The sequence below is a fragment of the Geotrypetes seraphini genome, chromosome 9 (assembly GCF_902459505.1).
Source record: "Geotrypetes seraphini chromosome 9, aGeoSer1.1, whole genome shotgun sequence".
Classification (NCBI taxonomy): domain Eukaryota; kingdom Metazoa; phylum Chordata; class Amphibia; order Gymnophiona; family Dermophiidae; genus Geotrypetes; species Geotrypetes seraphini.
Genome location: NC_047092.1, coordinates 21,053,516 through 21,069,518, shown reverse-complemented (window position 1 = coordinate 21,069,518; position 16,003 = coordinate 21,053,516). Strand labels below are relative to the sequence as shown.

General features: G+C 44.0%; 1 protein-coding gene across 5 annotated transcripts in view; it reads left to right on the top strand.

Moving 5' to 3' along the window:
* The window catches only part of DENND6B (DENN domain containing 6B), a 105,385-nt gene that overhangs the window by 63,881 nt on the left and 25,501 nt on the right, over positions 1-16,003 (top strand). For all 5 annotated transcript variants that reach the window (XM_033958318.1, XM_033958319.1, XM_033958317.1 and 2 more), the window contains 4 exons: positions 778-842; positions 3,105-3,194; positions 3,662-3,715; positions 6,872-6,981. In XM_033958318.1, coding sequence (XP_033814209.1) covers positions 778-842; positions 3,105-3,194; positions 3,662-3,715; positions 6,872-6,981 — 319 coding nt within the window. The remainder of the gene's footprint in view (positions 1-777; positions 843-3,104; positions 3,195-3,661; positions 3,716-6,871; positions 6,982-16,003) is intronic.

The following is a 16,003-nucleotide window of genomic DNA, read 5'->3' as shown; positions in this document are numbered from 1 at the left end:
ATTTATTTGGTTCTTTGGTGAGACTTGACACTTCCCTCCCCCACTCCCAAACACACTCGTACACACACATGACCATCACCTGTTTATTTTTTTTGCTATCTGTCAGGTGCAGGTATTTAGGCCAAGAAAACCCCGACATAAATAGTAGCCATTATCTGGATATGGAAATTGAATACCTAGATTTTTCTGCCTTTAAGTCCAAAACAGGCGCCTACATGGTAATTTTTCCTTGGGCAGTAATCGATGCTTAATTACAATACCATTATACTTTTACTTTGGGCTCCTTTTTACGAAGCTGCATTAGCGGCTTTAGTGCGCGCGACTTCAACGCACGCTAACCCTTGCGCTAGCTGAAAAACTACCGCCTGCTCAAGGGGAGGCGGAAGCGGCTAGCACAGCCGGCGGTTTAGCGCACGCTATTATGCGTGTTAAACCGTTAACATGCCTTCGTAAAAGGAGCCCTTTGTTTATTGGTATAAACTGCTCAGGTATAAGGACGTGAGGAACTGCAGGAAGCCGCCCAGTTTGTGAAACATTTGCATTCCAGGGAATAACATGGGACAAAGAGACTATTTCTAGAGAGAACCATGGAACAAGGGCAACATGGGGCAGATGCTGCCTTTTGTAATGATAGCATAGGACCAAGAGAACATTGTTTTTAATGATAACATACCAGAAGAGGGTGCCAGTATAGAGGGTGTCTTTCCTGATGATGACTTGGGACAGGGGAAGCACACCTACTGGAAACACAGATAAAATTGACTCTTATATCTGCAGGAATCTACACATCTTACAAAACCTTCCTCCAAAAAGACAAGACACTAATCAAAAGACTGCTTAAGGTAAGAATATTTATCCCTGAGAGAGAGTGCTAAAAGTAAAAATCTTAGCCAAGAACCCATCACACATCTTAAAACCAGCACCATCTTCTATTTATCTTTTTTTTTTTTTTTTTAAATAAATTCTTTATTGATTTTTTTAAAATAATAACAGTGCACTACAATGAATTATCAAGAGCAAATAAGAAAAAGCACTTACAAACATTTTAAAATAAATCATTTTCTCCCCCCTTCCCTTAACTAGCAATAATTAGAAATATATACTTATAATTTGTGGTACCATATTACATCTTAAACTGTCTTTGGATCGGTATAAAAGCCGGCTTTTCTTAATAATGGCAGGAATAGCTATTCAGATGGTTACACGTAACTGGATGAATTGTGATAGGCTTAATATAATTTTTATTTAAAAAATTTGTATACCGTTTAAAACTAAACGGTTTACATAATTTACATACACAATATTAAAATGAAGACAAAATCAAAGCAAATACATAATAAAATGAACATACATACAATCCTCTGGCAAATTCCATAATATGGATAGTAGAGATCATAGCTAATTCATCAATTTTAGCAGAAGTAACTAAAAAAGGCATCTACGATTAGCTGCGTCTTTAGTAATTTTCTGAACCTACCCTTTTCACAGCAATTTCGTTTCTGACCCACCAAGGAGTTCCATAATTTAAAACTCCTGCACAAAAGTCCTTTTACCAGTCTCAACAAGTCTTGGATTCACGGACGTCTTCAGTAAAGATAAACTCTCAGAATGCAAAGATCTTTTTGGTGTATAGCTGAGTATACTACTTTTAATTAATTCTGGGATGTTTCAATACAGAAATCGATGGCAAATCATCACTGCTTTATACTGGACTGTGAAAGCGACCGGAAGCCAATGTAATTTTTTGAGACATGGTGAAATATGATCATATTTAGATGCTACACTGTATTTCAGACATGTAAACAAGAAGTATGGATGGCCCCATGTTGTTTAGAGAAGTCAATTCCTGGGGAACAAATAAGTTCAGGGAAATTTTGTTTACCTCTCTTAAGAAGCAAGGAGGATGTTATGTCGTATTGACAGTAAGAAACGGAATACCTAGCAATTTAGAGGATTGGTGAGAGGCGTTGCGTTTGTATTTGGACTTTACACATGCAGTAGACTTTCTGTTGACCAGAACTCAAAGCAACCAGCAAAAAAAAAAATCAAAAAAATAATGTAATACTTAAATAAAAATCAGTTTCTGGCAGAAATTTAAGTGTAAACTTGGCACACCACACCTGGGTAAGCCCATGCTTTGCCTACCACATGTCTGGTAATTTGTCTGGAATGGTTTATGTCATGGCATAGTATGGGATATAGTATGAGGCCTATGTTTATAGTAACTCTCAAGTAACCAGAAACTACATTTATCCAGCATCTATCAGTCCCCATGGGGTGCCGATTAACTGAGAGTCTACTGTATTATGTGCCTTTTTCAAATCCGAGCTCAAGATGAGTTGGGTAGTTCCCTGTCCCGGGAGTATTAGTATGCGAGTTGGTTCTCTACTTGTATGGGCTCAATCTAAATTATACCTGAGGCAGTGGAGGGTTAAATGAGTTGCCCAAAGTCACAAAGTATCAGTGGCAGAAGTGGAATTTCAGCATTGGCTTCCCTGGTTCACAACTTGCTTCTCTAACCACGAAGCTACTCCTCTGTTACTGCTTAAAGATAACTCGATGCTAAGAATGTCACAGTAAAAGTTTGAATTTAGGCAGGATATGCATTATTGCTTCCTGCCATGTATTCCAAGGTCATACATTTTGAAATGACAGCTTTTAATTTTACTTGGTACTTTTTGTTGCATCCCCTGCAGAAAGTCTCGGACATATCACTTTCGCTTGACCCAGCTAGGCCCTAGTAACTGTAGTTGCACAAATAAAACACTGATGTTAACACAGGAACTTATGTGTGAATCACGTTTAAACATAGCTGTTCCCAAGGAAGTTGCACGTGCAGAAGAAATATTAAAGTTCAAGTTTACAGAGCCAGATCCAGGGGACTTGTGTTACCAGTGGTAAGACAGGCAACCGCTGCTTTGGGAGTGACCATTGTGACCAGAGGACAACAAAGAAGCCTATAGTAACTCATGCCTATTGTCTCCTAGGGAAGCCTTTGTGCAGGATGATTTTTGTGCATTTTGGAAATCTAGCTCAGTGTATGCAAGTTTCTTGCCCCAGTATGGAGCATAATGGTACTGGCCGTGACTGTTTTATTCCTTCAGGGCATTCAGAGAAAGCGCCCTTCTGAGGTACAGAGTGCCCTCCTCAGACGCCACCTGCTAGAGCTCACACAGAGTTTCATCATACCCCTGGTGAGTATAAGCTAGTGTATCGCAAACTATTTGCCGAGAGGCGCCAGTTGACTGCCTTGCGGCGAGAGGCACATCCTATAGTCAGTCAGTCAGCCGCCACCGGTGCCTCTCCTCCTCCCTGGCGACTCTCCCTCTTCTTTTTCAGGACCCCTCCCCCCCACTGACAGCTCAGGGCCCCATCTGGAGGGCCTATGTATGGACATCGACGTGATGATGTCGTACATGCATATGGACATCGATGTGACGTCATCGTTGCAGAGGCGGCGGTGCATTACCAGATTTCCTAGAGCCACAGCTGCCAGTTTAGTGTGCTGCGGCTCCATAAAGTTTGCGAGACACTAGTATAAGCAATAACTAGTGAGGAGATTTTGCAGCTGTGTAATTGCATTAGGGCTTTTTTCATTCATATGTGTGAGAGATGCAGCCAACCGGTGAAGCTCTAAGCATATACCTTTTTCTTTCTTCAGGAACGCTATCTGGCCAGTCTGATGCCACTGCAGAGGGCCATAACTCCATGGAAGGTACTTAATTTCTGTTGTCCCTAAAACAGTAGCCCTCTTTTCTCCTTGCAGTCTAGCTCTCATAAGGGAAACATCATAAGCAGCTACTCTCTCTCTCCCTTGCTGTCCCACTTGCTTCTAATACATCATTATCAGCATCTTTCTTTTTTTATTTTATTTATCATTTTTCAAATACATATCAAGTATCCACTTGTACAGAAAGCTAAAGATAAAACAAGTAATCGGCTCAAGATAACACGGTTACAATTGAAACAGTTAACTAAGGTAAATGAAAGTCAATTATCTAATCTAATCTAATCTAAGGCTTGGCTTTATATACCGAGACATCATTCTAAGAAAGCTCGACTCGGTTTACAATAGTTAACTTAACAAATAAAAACCATAAAGAATAAGACTAAGTTTTTGGAAGATTAATTTTCAAAATGTTTAGCAAATAAAGTGGTTTTTAAAGATTTACAAAAAAATTGAAATGAGCCAGAATAAAATCAACAATGTCGGCATCTATGAGACAAACATAGTTGTTTTTGTTGCATAGAGTGTTTTGGATCCCAGTTCGTTTACAGAAAGTAGATAATTCTAGGTCTAATAGATGTTGGCATTGTAAGCAAGAAGCAGGGACTTTAGATCATTTAATTTTTTTCTGTCCTTGTATAAATGCATTCTGGAAGTCAATCTGGCCCCAAATTAATTTGCTATTAGAAAATCATGTTGCCCTGTCCTATGATACAATTTTATTTGGCACTTCAATGAGATATAAAAGTCAAATTTCAGGATCCAATAATAAATTATTATTAATATTAACAGGAGTTGCCATTCAGCATATAACTAGGAACTGGAAAGATTATACAAGTCTGAATTTTACGTTTTGGTGGAATACAGTGTGTTATATATAGAATGGAAAAAGCTATTGCATTACAGAATGGGAATTATAAGAATTTTAAAAAGATATGGGGGCCATTAATGGAATATTCAAATGATTTGGCACCTTTACAAGACTGATTGAATATATAATAAAAAAGATAGAATATGATAATGATTGAAGTATAGAAATGGGAGGGGATGGGGTGGGATATTTTACAACTTGATAAGATATATGGTTAAGAATGTACAAGTGATTGTGTATAATATATTGTATAAAATTGTAAACTTGTTGATTGATGAAAAAATGAATAAAGAAGTTTAAAAAAAAAAGAAATGAGCCAGAACTCCTTAAAAGAAATGGAAGATCATTCCAAAGTTGAGAGAACTTAAAAATCAGATATTGATGAAAAATCTTGACTCCTTTAATCCCTTTCTTGGAAGGAAGAGATAATTTAAATTGCTGATTACCTCTTGCAAAGGAGAATCTATAAACGTTCCAAGATAAAGGAAGGAGAGTAAAGATACCATATAGGATTTTAAAGACAACACAAGCACATTTGAATTGAACTCTAAAATAAACCGGGAGCCAATGGAGACTCTGGAGCAACGGAGTCACGTGATCAAATTTACGTTTCCCAAAGATCAATTTCGCAGCAGTATTTTGAATCAGTTGCAATCTATAAAGACAAGTTTTTGTGATACTGAGATAGATAACATTGCAATAGTCGAGATGAGATAATATAATTGACTGAACTAATATGGAAAAATGTCGGTGATGAAAGAGATGTCTAACCTTTCTCAAACGCAGGTTAAAGAAACATTTCTTGACCACAGAGTTAATTTGACTTTTAAAAGAGAGAGGAGTCAAGGAGGACTCCCAAAACCTGAGCAGAAAACTCAATCTATAGGGAGGATCCAGAAACCAAAACTACAGAAAGAGAAAGGCAATCCAATTTTGGGCCTAACCATAATAAAGAAAACTTTGCTTAAATTCAGCTCAAGTCCTCAAGTTTGAGATCCAAGAAATAGCAATAACGAGTTTCATTCTAATTAGAAGCCTAAGGCAAAAGGAAAACAATTGACTGGTTAACTAAGCTTGGATAATCCTTAATCCTAAACAGAACTCGTGTTCTTATTCTTCCCCTCTTCCAGGTATGATATTGACAAGAAAGATGTCAGCTGACAAGGTTCAAAGAAAACATATTTTTTAAACGATAATGTATCACACATTTACATGAATGACAAAGGAAAAATGTCGCCCCCAGAGCTATAACTCCTGGTTTTAAGAGTAAAAATTCTCACCTATGCTTTTGTGTATCACGTGCTAGATCAGTATCTTTCTTTAACTGGAGTCTTCTTAGACAACCTCTTGTTTCAATTCTTTCTATCCAGATCTCTTCAGGGACCAATTTTTCCTGGCCTCTTTCAGTTCCTTTCCACTCGGCTGCCTTCAGTGCTTTCCATCTAGGTCTCATCAGGGAGCCATCATGTACAGCAGGGGTGTAAAAAGCCGGTCCTCGAGGGCCACAATCCAGCCAGGTTTTCAGAATTTCCCCAATGAATATGCATGAGGTCTATTTGCATGCACTGCTTTCATTGTATACTAATAGATCTCATCCATATTCATTGAGGAAATCCTGAAAACCCGGCTGGATTGTGGCCCTCGAAGACCGGCATTTGACACCCCTGCTGTACAGCCTCCTTGCTTTCATATATTTCTCGCAGTTTTGCAGCTTTTTACTCCCTCCTCTTCTGCCATCTTTAGTCTCCTCTAGATTTGACATCCTTCATTTGACAGTCTTTTTCCCCAGCTGTCTCCTTTCCTCCCTCACTGTTTTCCTTCCTGTCTTCAGCTTTCTCATTCTGTCCTTCATTCCTTTTTCGTTTTATCTGTCAGCTTCACTGATCCTCTTGTCCTCCATTACTCTCCTTCCTTTCCTCCTCTTTTCCATTTAACAGGACTCTTGACCTTATCTCTTCTTCTCTCTTCTCTGATTTATTTACTTGTATTCATCAACTGACAGTAACTCCTCTCTTGCTCATTTTTCTTCCCTGTCATCTTGACAGTCCCATTCAATATATTTGCTATTGGGGGGTGGGGTGGGGGTGGGGGATAGGAAGAGGTAGTGACTTATGTCTACTGTTTCTGTGGGTTATGCAGCCGATAAGGTGCAGGATCTTGCCTTTTGTATTATGGTTTTATTACTGTGCTGCTGTGTTTTGGCTGTGTGCTTTGTTTGTTTTTTATGCTACACCTAATAAAATCATTTTCAAGTTTTTCTTTCTCTATCTCAGAATCCCCCACAGATACGGCCATTCCGGCAAGAGGAATTTTTTAAAAGCCTAGAGCATGCTGGGCCGCAGCTCACTTCAGTACAGAAGGGTGACTGGCTGGGATTTTACAGGTATGGAGGTATGAAATTGCAGCAGCATCTGCAAGGGCTTCACTTAGCTTCTGGGCTCCTTCTCTTCTGTATTATCTATTCTCCCTAGACAAGCAGACAACTGCAGGTACCCTCGATGCCAGGGTTCTTGGAGCCGCCTTCCAGATGAAACTGTTTTTTAAATTTTTTTAAATGTTCAGATTATTTTGAGAATTTCAAGTTTATTTAAATCTTGGTATAAAGCTCATCAAAAAAAAAAGTTTGAGCGGTTTACAGTAAAATCAAATATATACATAGACAATTACAGGGAAACGTCATAATCTACAAACAGAATACAGAAGGGAGGAGAGGGGAGAAATACAGTATATTAAAAGAAAAAGAGAGGATGGAGGGGAGACACAATTGGAAGGAGGGAAGTATTTTAATTGGACCTATCTTGATCTTTTTTCTTCATGTATCCTTAAATAGAAAGCATTTTAGGTTGGTTTTAAATTTAGCTATGGAATTTTCATGTCTGAGACGAGAGGGCATTGTGTTCAATAATGTGGGGGCTGTAAGTGGAAAAAATGGTTTTGCGGGTAGTGTCATATACAATATGTCACAGTGAAGGAATGTTGGCTGATATGAGTATCAGTTTTGGACTCTTTCTTACTTTGGAGGAGTAGTTTAACGGTTAGTGTAGCAGCCTGAGAACCAGGAGAATAGGGTTCAATTTCCACTCTCTGATTGCTCTATGATTCCTGGCAAGTCTTAACCAATGGACTTTCCTGCTTCAATTCCTGCTGAAATATCCTTTCTCAACTCAAGCCCCAGTCAATCAGGCTTGAGAACCAACTAAATATAAAGACAAACTGCAGTGCAGATTTCACAACATACCCTGAAGACAGTCGCAGCATGAGACCCAGGCAACTTCAACAATCGTGATGCCAGCCACGGAAGCTTAAAAGACCATGTAGTTCAACCTGTCCTGTCCTCCAAGCTTATTTCTTAAATGGCCAAGAACAAACAGGTCAGACTCTCCAGTGCCTTTCTCGACTCAGCTGCCTTTCGTGCCTAAAAGCAAGCAACTCTACTACACCTGTGTTTTATTAAAGGCAGTTCTTTAGCACTCTCCAGACCAGTAGAGGTTAATCTTTACGAATGGGTATATATCCAATCATGACCAGCAGGTGGAGACTGAAAACAAAACTGTGGGACAGTATATAATATACTCCCTTCTCTATTTACCTCAGTCTTCTTTCAGTCTCCAGCAGGTGTTGAGTGATCTGTACCCATCTCCCTTGGTAGGGCTGTTGGAATTTGTTTAGGGGGTTTCTAGTCCCTGTTTTTGGCCGGACAGAGCTTGGGCGGGCCCTGTTTGGGGGTCCGTCCGACCTCGGGGGTGTCAAACCCGGCGAGTCTCGAGCGGGGTCCCTCCCCCCACTTCCTCCACCTCCCCACTTTTTTTTAGAGGAGCCTCAGCAGTAAGCCTTGCCCCCTAAATCAAACAAGGCATATTGCTTCGAGAGACTGTGGAGTCTGTTCTGTAAAAAAAAAAAAAATCCTGAGGTAGTGCCGGTCTGCAGGGTTGCTTTCCTGTCAGTTTAATGTTTTTTACTGTATTTTTTCTTCTAACCGGCACTTTGTTTCTAGCTAGGTCGCGTATGGAGCAATTGTGCCCTTCTCCGGGGGAGTGGGACACAATTAGGTCCAGCCGCGAGGCACTCGCGGCCGGCCTGAACACGGCAGTTTGGGTCGGTGAGGTGGTAGAGCTCCGTCAGCAGCGGCTGCAGGCGCCCAGAGCTCCCCGCCGATGGTGCCTCGCGAGTCGGCGGGGAGCAGTGGGGAAGCCTGGTCTTCCCCAACCGCCCACGGAGGGATTCGCCGAAGGATTCCCTCTCAGCTGATTTTTTGACAGCTGATGCCGACTTGCCTGTTTTAGCGGCTGGGACTGTTCAGCCTTCTCAGCCGCTACAGGCCATGGAGGGAGCATTTTTGGCGGGAACTTCGCCATTTTCTCTGTCTGGCCCCTCCATTTTGTCTGCAACCTCAGGTGACCTTCCCCCTGTATTGCAAACACAGGGGCAGGTTTCAGCAGGGACCCCTGCTGGGGCAGGGAGTCCCTGGGGACCCCCAGGGGTTTTTTGTCCCCAATTTAATTTCTTTCTTTGTGCAGACAATTGGGGGTCCCACGTGCACCTGGGGGGTTTCGGGGGTGGTTTTCCCTGCGCGCCCCCTATGGCTTGCCTCCCTCTTTTCGTTTGGCGTCCCCTCTTCCTCCTCCCTCATCCAAGCGCCCGCGGGGGGGCTTGGATTGCGAATTGGTGGTCGGAGGAGCGTGTTGGCATGGTTGAGGACCTGGCTGCTTTGGTGGGCTTCCAGGATCCTCTAGAGGGGACGCCCGCTGGCAGCGGGGCGGCGGTTTTCCCGTCTTCCAGAGCAGATGCGTCCGTGGTGCGCTTTTTATTCAGAGGGATGAGCTTTTAGACCTGATGTAGCAGGTCTCCTTGGTGCTGCTTCAGGGGGTCTGTCCTGTTTCCCGCTCTTTTCCTGTGCATCAGGATTTTTGGGATTTTGAGTTGGTGCAGTGGCCTACGGGCGCCGTTTCGTTTGGTGTGCACCTTGGCTCATGGGTATCCCATCCCGGAGAGGGATAGGGCTACCTTAATTACGCCAATGGGGGACGCGGTGGTCTCGGCACTTCCTAAGCGGCATACCGTGCCTGTTATGGACGGATCTGCTCTTAGGGTCTCTGAGGAGCGTACGTTAGAGACACTTCTTAAGTATAATTTTGATGTGTCTGCCTTGGGGGTCCCGGCAGCTATTTGTGTGGGGCTGGTGGCTCGCACCGTGTTTCGGTGGTCTGAGCATGTCCTGGATCGTGAGTCTGATGACTGGTCCTTAGTGGATCTGGAGGTGGTGAAGTTTGAGATGACTGCCTCGTTCCTCTCGGTTGTTCTTTGTGACTTGGTGCTGCTAAGTCTGGGTCTTTTGGTGGCCGCACGCTGTACCTTGTGGCTTCGCGCTTGGTCGGCGGTTGCCGCGTCCAAAACTGAACTTCCCAAAATTTCCCTTTCGGGGGTTGTTTTTGTTTAGAGAGGACTTAGATCCGGTGGTTCAGACTCTGACGGACTCGGAGGTGCCCCGTCTGACTGAGGACCGTGCCCGCCCGGCTTCTCGGGTTGGCATTGCCCGGGGGCGTCTGCGGGAATTTCGCAAGTTTCGCCTGGGGCATGGGACTGCTTCTTTCCAGGCTTCCGGTTTTTCTCCGGGGTCGGTTGGCTTAGCGCATGCAGTCTTTTTCAGGGGGCCCGTCGGGGGGCTGGGAGTTTCCCCCCCGGTTCCCCTGCTGCCCGTCCTGCGCGATGTCTCTTTGCCGGCGCCCCCTTTGGTTCCCGGGGGTGCCCGGCTTCGCTACTTGTTTCCAAAGTGGGCCAAGATCACGTCCGATCAGTGGGTCCTGGTGGTGGTGCGGGACGGTTATGTACTTGAATTTTATCCGCTCTCTGCCGGATCATATCTAGCCTTTCCATGTCAGGTGGCATGGGAGACGCTAGCCTTTCGCCAGACCCTTCAGCGCTTGCTAGATCTCTAAGCAGTTGTCCAGTGTCCCCTCAGGAGTGCGGTATCGGCTGGTACGCCATTTCCTTTATGGGGCCCTAAAGGGAGGGGACCTTTCGGCCCATCCTTGGTTTTAACTGAGGTCAACAGGACTCTCAAAATTCCCTTTTATTCGCATGGACACACTGCAGTTTGTCCTTCTGGCGGTTCAGCCGGGGGAGTTCTTGACTTCTCTCGCTCTGGCGGAGGCCTACTTGCCTGTTTCCATTCGGGCCGCTCCTCAGCTCTTTCTTTGCTTGGCGATATTGGGTCTGCACTATCAGTTCTGGGTGCTTCCCTTGGGCCTGGCCACGACTCCCCGGACGTTCGCCAAGTTGATGGTGGTCGTCACGACGGCATTGCAGTCAGAGGGCATTCTGGTGCACCCCTTCTGGGATGACTGGTTGTTTTGGGCGAAGTCGTTGCAGGAGAGCGCCCGAGTTACGGCTCGGGTGGTTGAGTTTCTCCGGTCGCTGGGCTGGGTGGTCAACCTTTCCAAGAGTCGGTTGGTCCCCGCTCAGTATCTGGAGTACCTTGGAGTTCTGTTCGACACCTCCTTGGGGAAGGTCTTCCTTCCAGAGGCCCGGGTAAGCAAATTGCAATCTCAGATTCGCCTTCTTTTGGCGTCCCGGTGTCCTCGGGCGCAGGATTTCCTCCAAGTCTTGGGGTCGATGGCAGCGTTCCTGGATGTTGTGTGGTGGGCCCACATGTCTCTTCAGTATGCTCGGCTCCGTAGATGGTCACCCCAGTGGCTCAGTTTGGAGGTCCCTGTCCCTCTGTGAGGCTTGACGCGCTGCAGTCTTCTTTGGTGGCTCCAGACCTCTCATCTGGTCCAGAGGATGAGTTTGGACCTATCGCAGTGGACGGTGCTTCTCTCGGTTGCCAATCTCCTCTGTTGGGGGGGCTCAGTGTCTAGGGGCACCTGGTCCATGGAGGAGGCATCCTGGTCAATCAACATGTTGGAGACCAGAGCCGTCCCTCTGGCGCTATTAGTCTTCCGCTCCCGCTTGAGGGGCAAGTCGGTCAGAGTCTGGTCTGACAATGCAAAAGCGGTGGCTTATGTCAATCGTTGAGGCACCAAGAGCGCTCAGGTGGCGGAGGAGGCGGCTCGGCTCATGCTTTGGGGCAGAGTCACGCCTTCTGGACCTCTCGGCCTCTCACATGGCCGGGGTAGAGGTTATTCAGGCGAACTTCCTCAGTCACATCTTAGATCACAGAGAGTGGTGTCTCAGCCCTGTGGCTCTTCAGTTGATAATGCCGGCTTGGGGTCAGTCCCTGATGGACCTGTCGGCCTCGAGTGGCAAGGCCAAGGTGTTCCGCTTCTTCAGTCGTCGCAGGGATGTACTGGCCGAGGGTCTGGATGCTCTGGTTCAACCATGGCCAACAGAGGGGCTGTTGTGCAGGTTCCCTCCGTGGCCATTAGTGGGCTGAGTTCTTCTCCGCATTGTTCGCCATCCGGGTCTGGGGGTTCTGGTGGCTCCAGATTGGCCTCGACATCCGTGATACGCAGATCTGGTGACACTCTGGTGGCGGATCCTCTTCCTCTGCCTCCCTTGGACGACCTTCTGACGCAGGGTCCCATTCCCATGTTCGACCCGTCTCCCTTCTGTCTTACGGCTTGGCTTTTGAAAGGGGTCGCCTTGGTAAGAAGGGGTATTCAGATAGGGTGATTTCTACACTCTTGGGGTCCTGGAGGCTTTCTACCTCTCAGGCTTCTGTGTGGATTTGGCACTTCTTTGAGGGGTGGTGCCAGGTGCGAGGAGTGGTCTCTCTTCGCGTTTCTGTGCCTAACTTCTTAGAGTTCTTGCAAGATGGCATGGATAGAGGCCTGGCTTCGGCTTCTCTCCGGGTTCAGCTTGTGGCCTTGTCAGCCTTTCGGGGGTTTGTGACGGGTCAACGTTTGACAGCCATTCCTGATGTGATTCGCTTTTTGCGGGCGGCCAAGGTGCTCAGGCCTCCCGTGCGGTCCTCTATTCCCTCTTGGAATCTCAGTCTGGTTCTCTCTATTCTGATGCACCCGCCCTTCGAACCGTTGGGCGGCTGCTCTTTGAAGGACCTTCCTCTGAAGACGGTCTTTTTGGTGGACATTTCTTCCGCTAGGCGTGTTTCTGAGCTACATGCTTTCTCTTGTAGGGCTCCCTTCTTGGAGTTTTCTAGGGAGCAGGTTGTCTTGAGGCCTGTTCCTTCCTTTTCTGCCAATAGTAGTTTTTCCTTTTCATGTCAATCAATCTGTGGTCCTCCCGGTCTTGGGTAGTTGGGAGGGCTCTTCTGAGCAAAGTCAGCTGAGCATGTTGGATGTTGGTCGGGTCCTTCGCTCTTATGTGCACCGGACCCAGGAGTTCAGGAAATAAAATCATCTCTTTGTCCTTCTGACTGGTCCTCTTAGGGGGGGCTGGCGCTTCTAGGGCTACTATTGCATGCTAGATCAAGGAGACTTTTGCTTCCGCTTCTCTTCTGGGGCAGCAGCCCGTTCCGGAGTTTCTCAAAGCTCATTCTACTCGGGGTCAGGCGGCTTCTTGGGCTGAGTCATCGCTCGTGCCTCCAGTGGACATTTGTACAGCTGCGGTTTGGTCTTCTTTGTATTCCTTTGTCAGACTCTTTGGGGTAGATGTTCTGGCGCGTCAGGACGCGGTGTTCGGTGTGTGTGTTCTGGTGTCGGCCCTTCGGGGGTCCCGCCCGTGTGAGGGACTGCTTTGGTACGTCCCATTCGTAAAGATTAACCTCTACTGGTCTGGAGAGTGCTAAAGAAGGAGAAATTAGGTTCTTACCTGCTAATTTACTTTCTTTTAGCTTCTCCAGACCAGTAGAGGTCCCCACCCTGTCTATTGTTGTTGTGCTTGGGGCTGTTTCGCGGGCAGTTTTTGTTTTTTGCTGCGGGTTCTAGTATTTTTCTAGGGCCGGGGAGAATTGAAGAACAGCGGCTGTGGCTCGGCTGGCTTAGCTGGCGAGCTGTGGGGACATTTTCCTTCGGGTATTTCTCCTCTGCATTTTCCAACAGCATTTGGGTATGTTATTTGTTACTCCTGTTCGGAGTATTGTTTTCTTTCTGTTTTCCAGTTCTTGGTTCTGCTTGGCTATTCGGCAGACTGAGGTAAATAGAGAAGGGAGTATATTATATACTGTCCCACAGTTTTGTTTTCAGTCTCCACCTGCTGGTCATGATTGGATATATACCCATTCGTAAAGATTAACCTCTACTGGTCTGGAGAAGCTAAAAGAAAGTAAATTAGCAGGTAAGAACCTAATTTCTCCTTATTCCATTTCAGACTAATGCTGGTGATGTGGGAAGGAAGAGGGGACATTTTTACATGTGTGGTGGTCCTGTGTGAAAATACTGAACTATTGGAAAGAAATATGTGTGGAACTGTCAAAAGGGCTGAATACTACTTTTATTAGCATCGCCTCTGAATTGCTTGTAGGGCCTCCACAATAGATCTAATCTAATCTAAAGTTTGGCTTTGTATACCAAGACTTCAATCTAAGAGAGCTCGACTCGGTTTACATTAATTAGTTTAGGCCAATAAGGGCTATATAGAGAGAGGTATCGAAGAAAATTAATTTCCAAAATGCTTAGTGAACAGAATGGTTTTCAGAGACTTACGAAAAAAGGGAAGAGAGCCAGAGCTTCTTAAAAAAAGTGGAAGATTATTCCAAAATTGGGTAAGCTTGAAGGTCAGAGATTGACCAAAGATCTTGGCTCTTTTGATACCTTTACTAGAAGGACAGGATAATTTAAGTTGTTGGTCACCCCTTGCAAAAGAGAATCTATAAAGATTCCAAGATAAAGGAACTAGGGGGGTAATAATGCCATAGAGGATTTTAAAAGTGACACAGGCACATTTGAACTGGACTCTAAAATATACAGGGAGCCAATGAAGACTAAGAAGCAATGGTGTCACATGATCAAACTTACACTTCCTGAAAATCTATTTAGCAGCAGTATTCTGGACCAATTGTAGTCTAGAGAGACAAGTCTTTGTAATACTAAGATAAATTATATATTTTGTGTCAAGGTATGTATTGGATCCTCCCAGAGCCCATTGATAATATACAAGATTGGTTCTGGTTAGAATGGAGACTCATGTTTCCTTTGGGTCTTGGTCATGTTGTTAGTATCAAATTGCCAAGGTTATATAAAGAGCATAAAATATTTGTTGATACCTGGAAAACTTTAAGGTATATAAGTAGTCTGACTCCTATTCCAATAAATAAATCAACAACTCAAACGATTTGGCTAAACCCCAAGATCAAAATTGGCGGTTTTAAAATCATTTGGAAGCATTGGATAATGGCAGGGATACGTACTTGAGAGGATGTAATAATTAATGGCAAACTACTTGAGTTTTCACAATTGCATCATAAATTTGGTCTAAATAAATCACAATATTTTAGATGGTTGCAGTTGAAGCAGGCCATTCAGGCGGGGTTCCCTGAATGGAAAAATCTTAATAATTATCATAGCCTGGAATTCTTATGCTTTCAGATGGATTCTATTGGTCACCAGGCCGCAATGTGGTATAAATTAATATCTGGATTTGTAAATAAAAAACCAAAACATGGTCTTAGAGACATTTGGAGCATTGAGATTAAGCATGAAATTAATGCATCTCAATGGCCACGACTTTGGTCTTGGAAGTTAAGATGTACAGTTTCAGCATCTATGAGACAAACATGTTTTTTTCTTTTACATAGAGCTTTTTGGACCCCTGTTCATTAACAAACATTAGATAGCTCTAAGTCTAATAGATGTTGGCACTGTCATCTTGAGGCTGGGACATTAGATCATCTTTTATTCTATTGTCCATTCATATTATTATTTTGGAAATCAATTTGGCCTCAAATAAATAGGATGATGGACAATCCAGTAGCCTTGACTTATGATACTATTTTATTCGGTTCAGCAATGAGAGCAAAGAGTCAAATGTCGTCACATAATAAACTTTTATTCATATTGACTGGAGTAGCAATTCAACAAATAACATACAATTGGAAAAATTATGACAGATTAACTTATATAACTTTTGGTGGAATTCTGTATGCCATATATATAAAATGGAGCGTACAATAGCAACACAGAAAAGTTATTTTGGTAAATTTCAGAAGATCTGGGGACCATTAACAGATTTTTGTAATGACTGATAACATTTTCCCATAATAAGATATTTGTTAAGAAGGAATGTGGGTGGGTATTATTTTATTCATCTTATAATATGTATGAATTAATTAATATTTTTGATGTATTAGGTTGGATTTTCTGAAATGGGTAGGGAGGGATTGAGAGGGTTTTCTATGTTAATTATAATTGTTTTACATATTAGATGTATTACATAATATTCAAGATATTATAGAATATGACTATAAGAATGATATGTTGTACTTAAAGTGTTGCATGAAGGAAAATCAAGTGTGTATTTATAAGATCATATGACTTTTTCCGATACACTTGTTGTAATATGCAAAACTG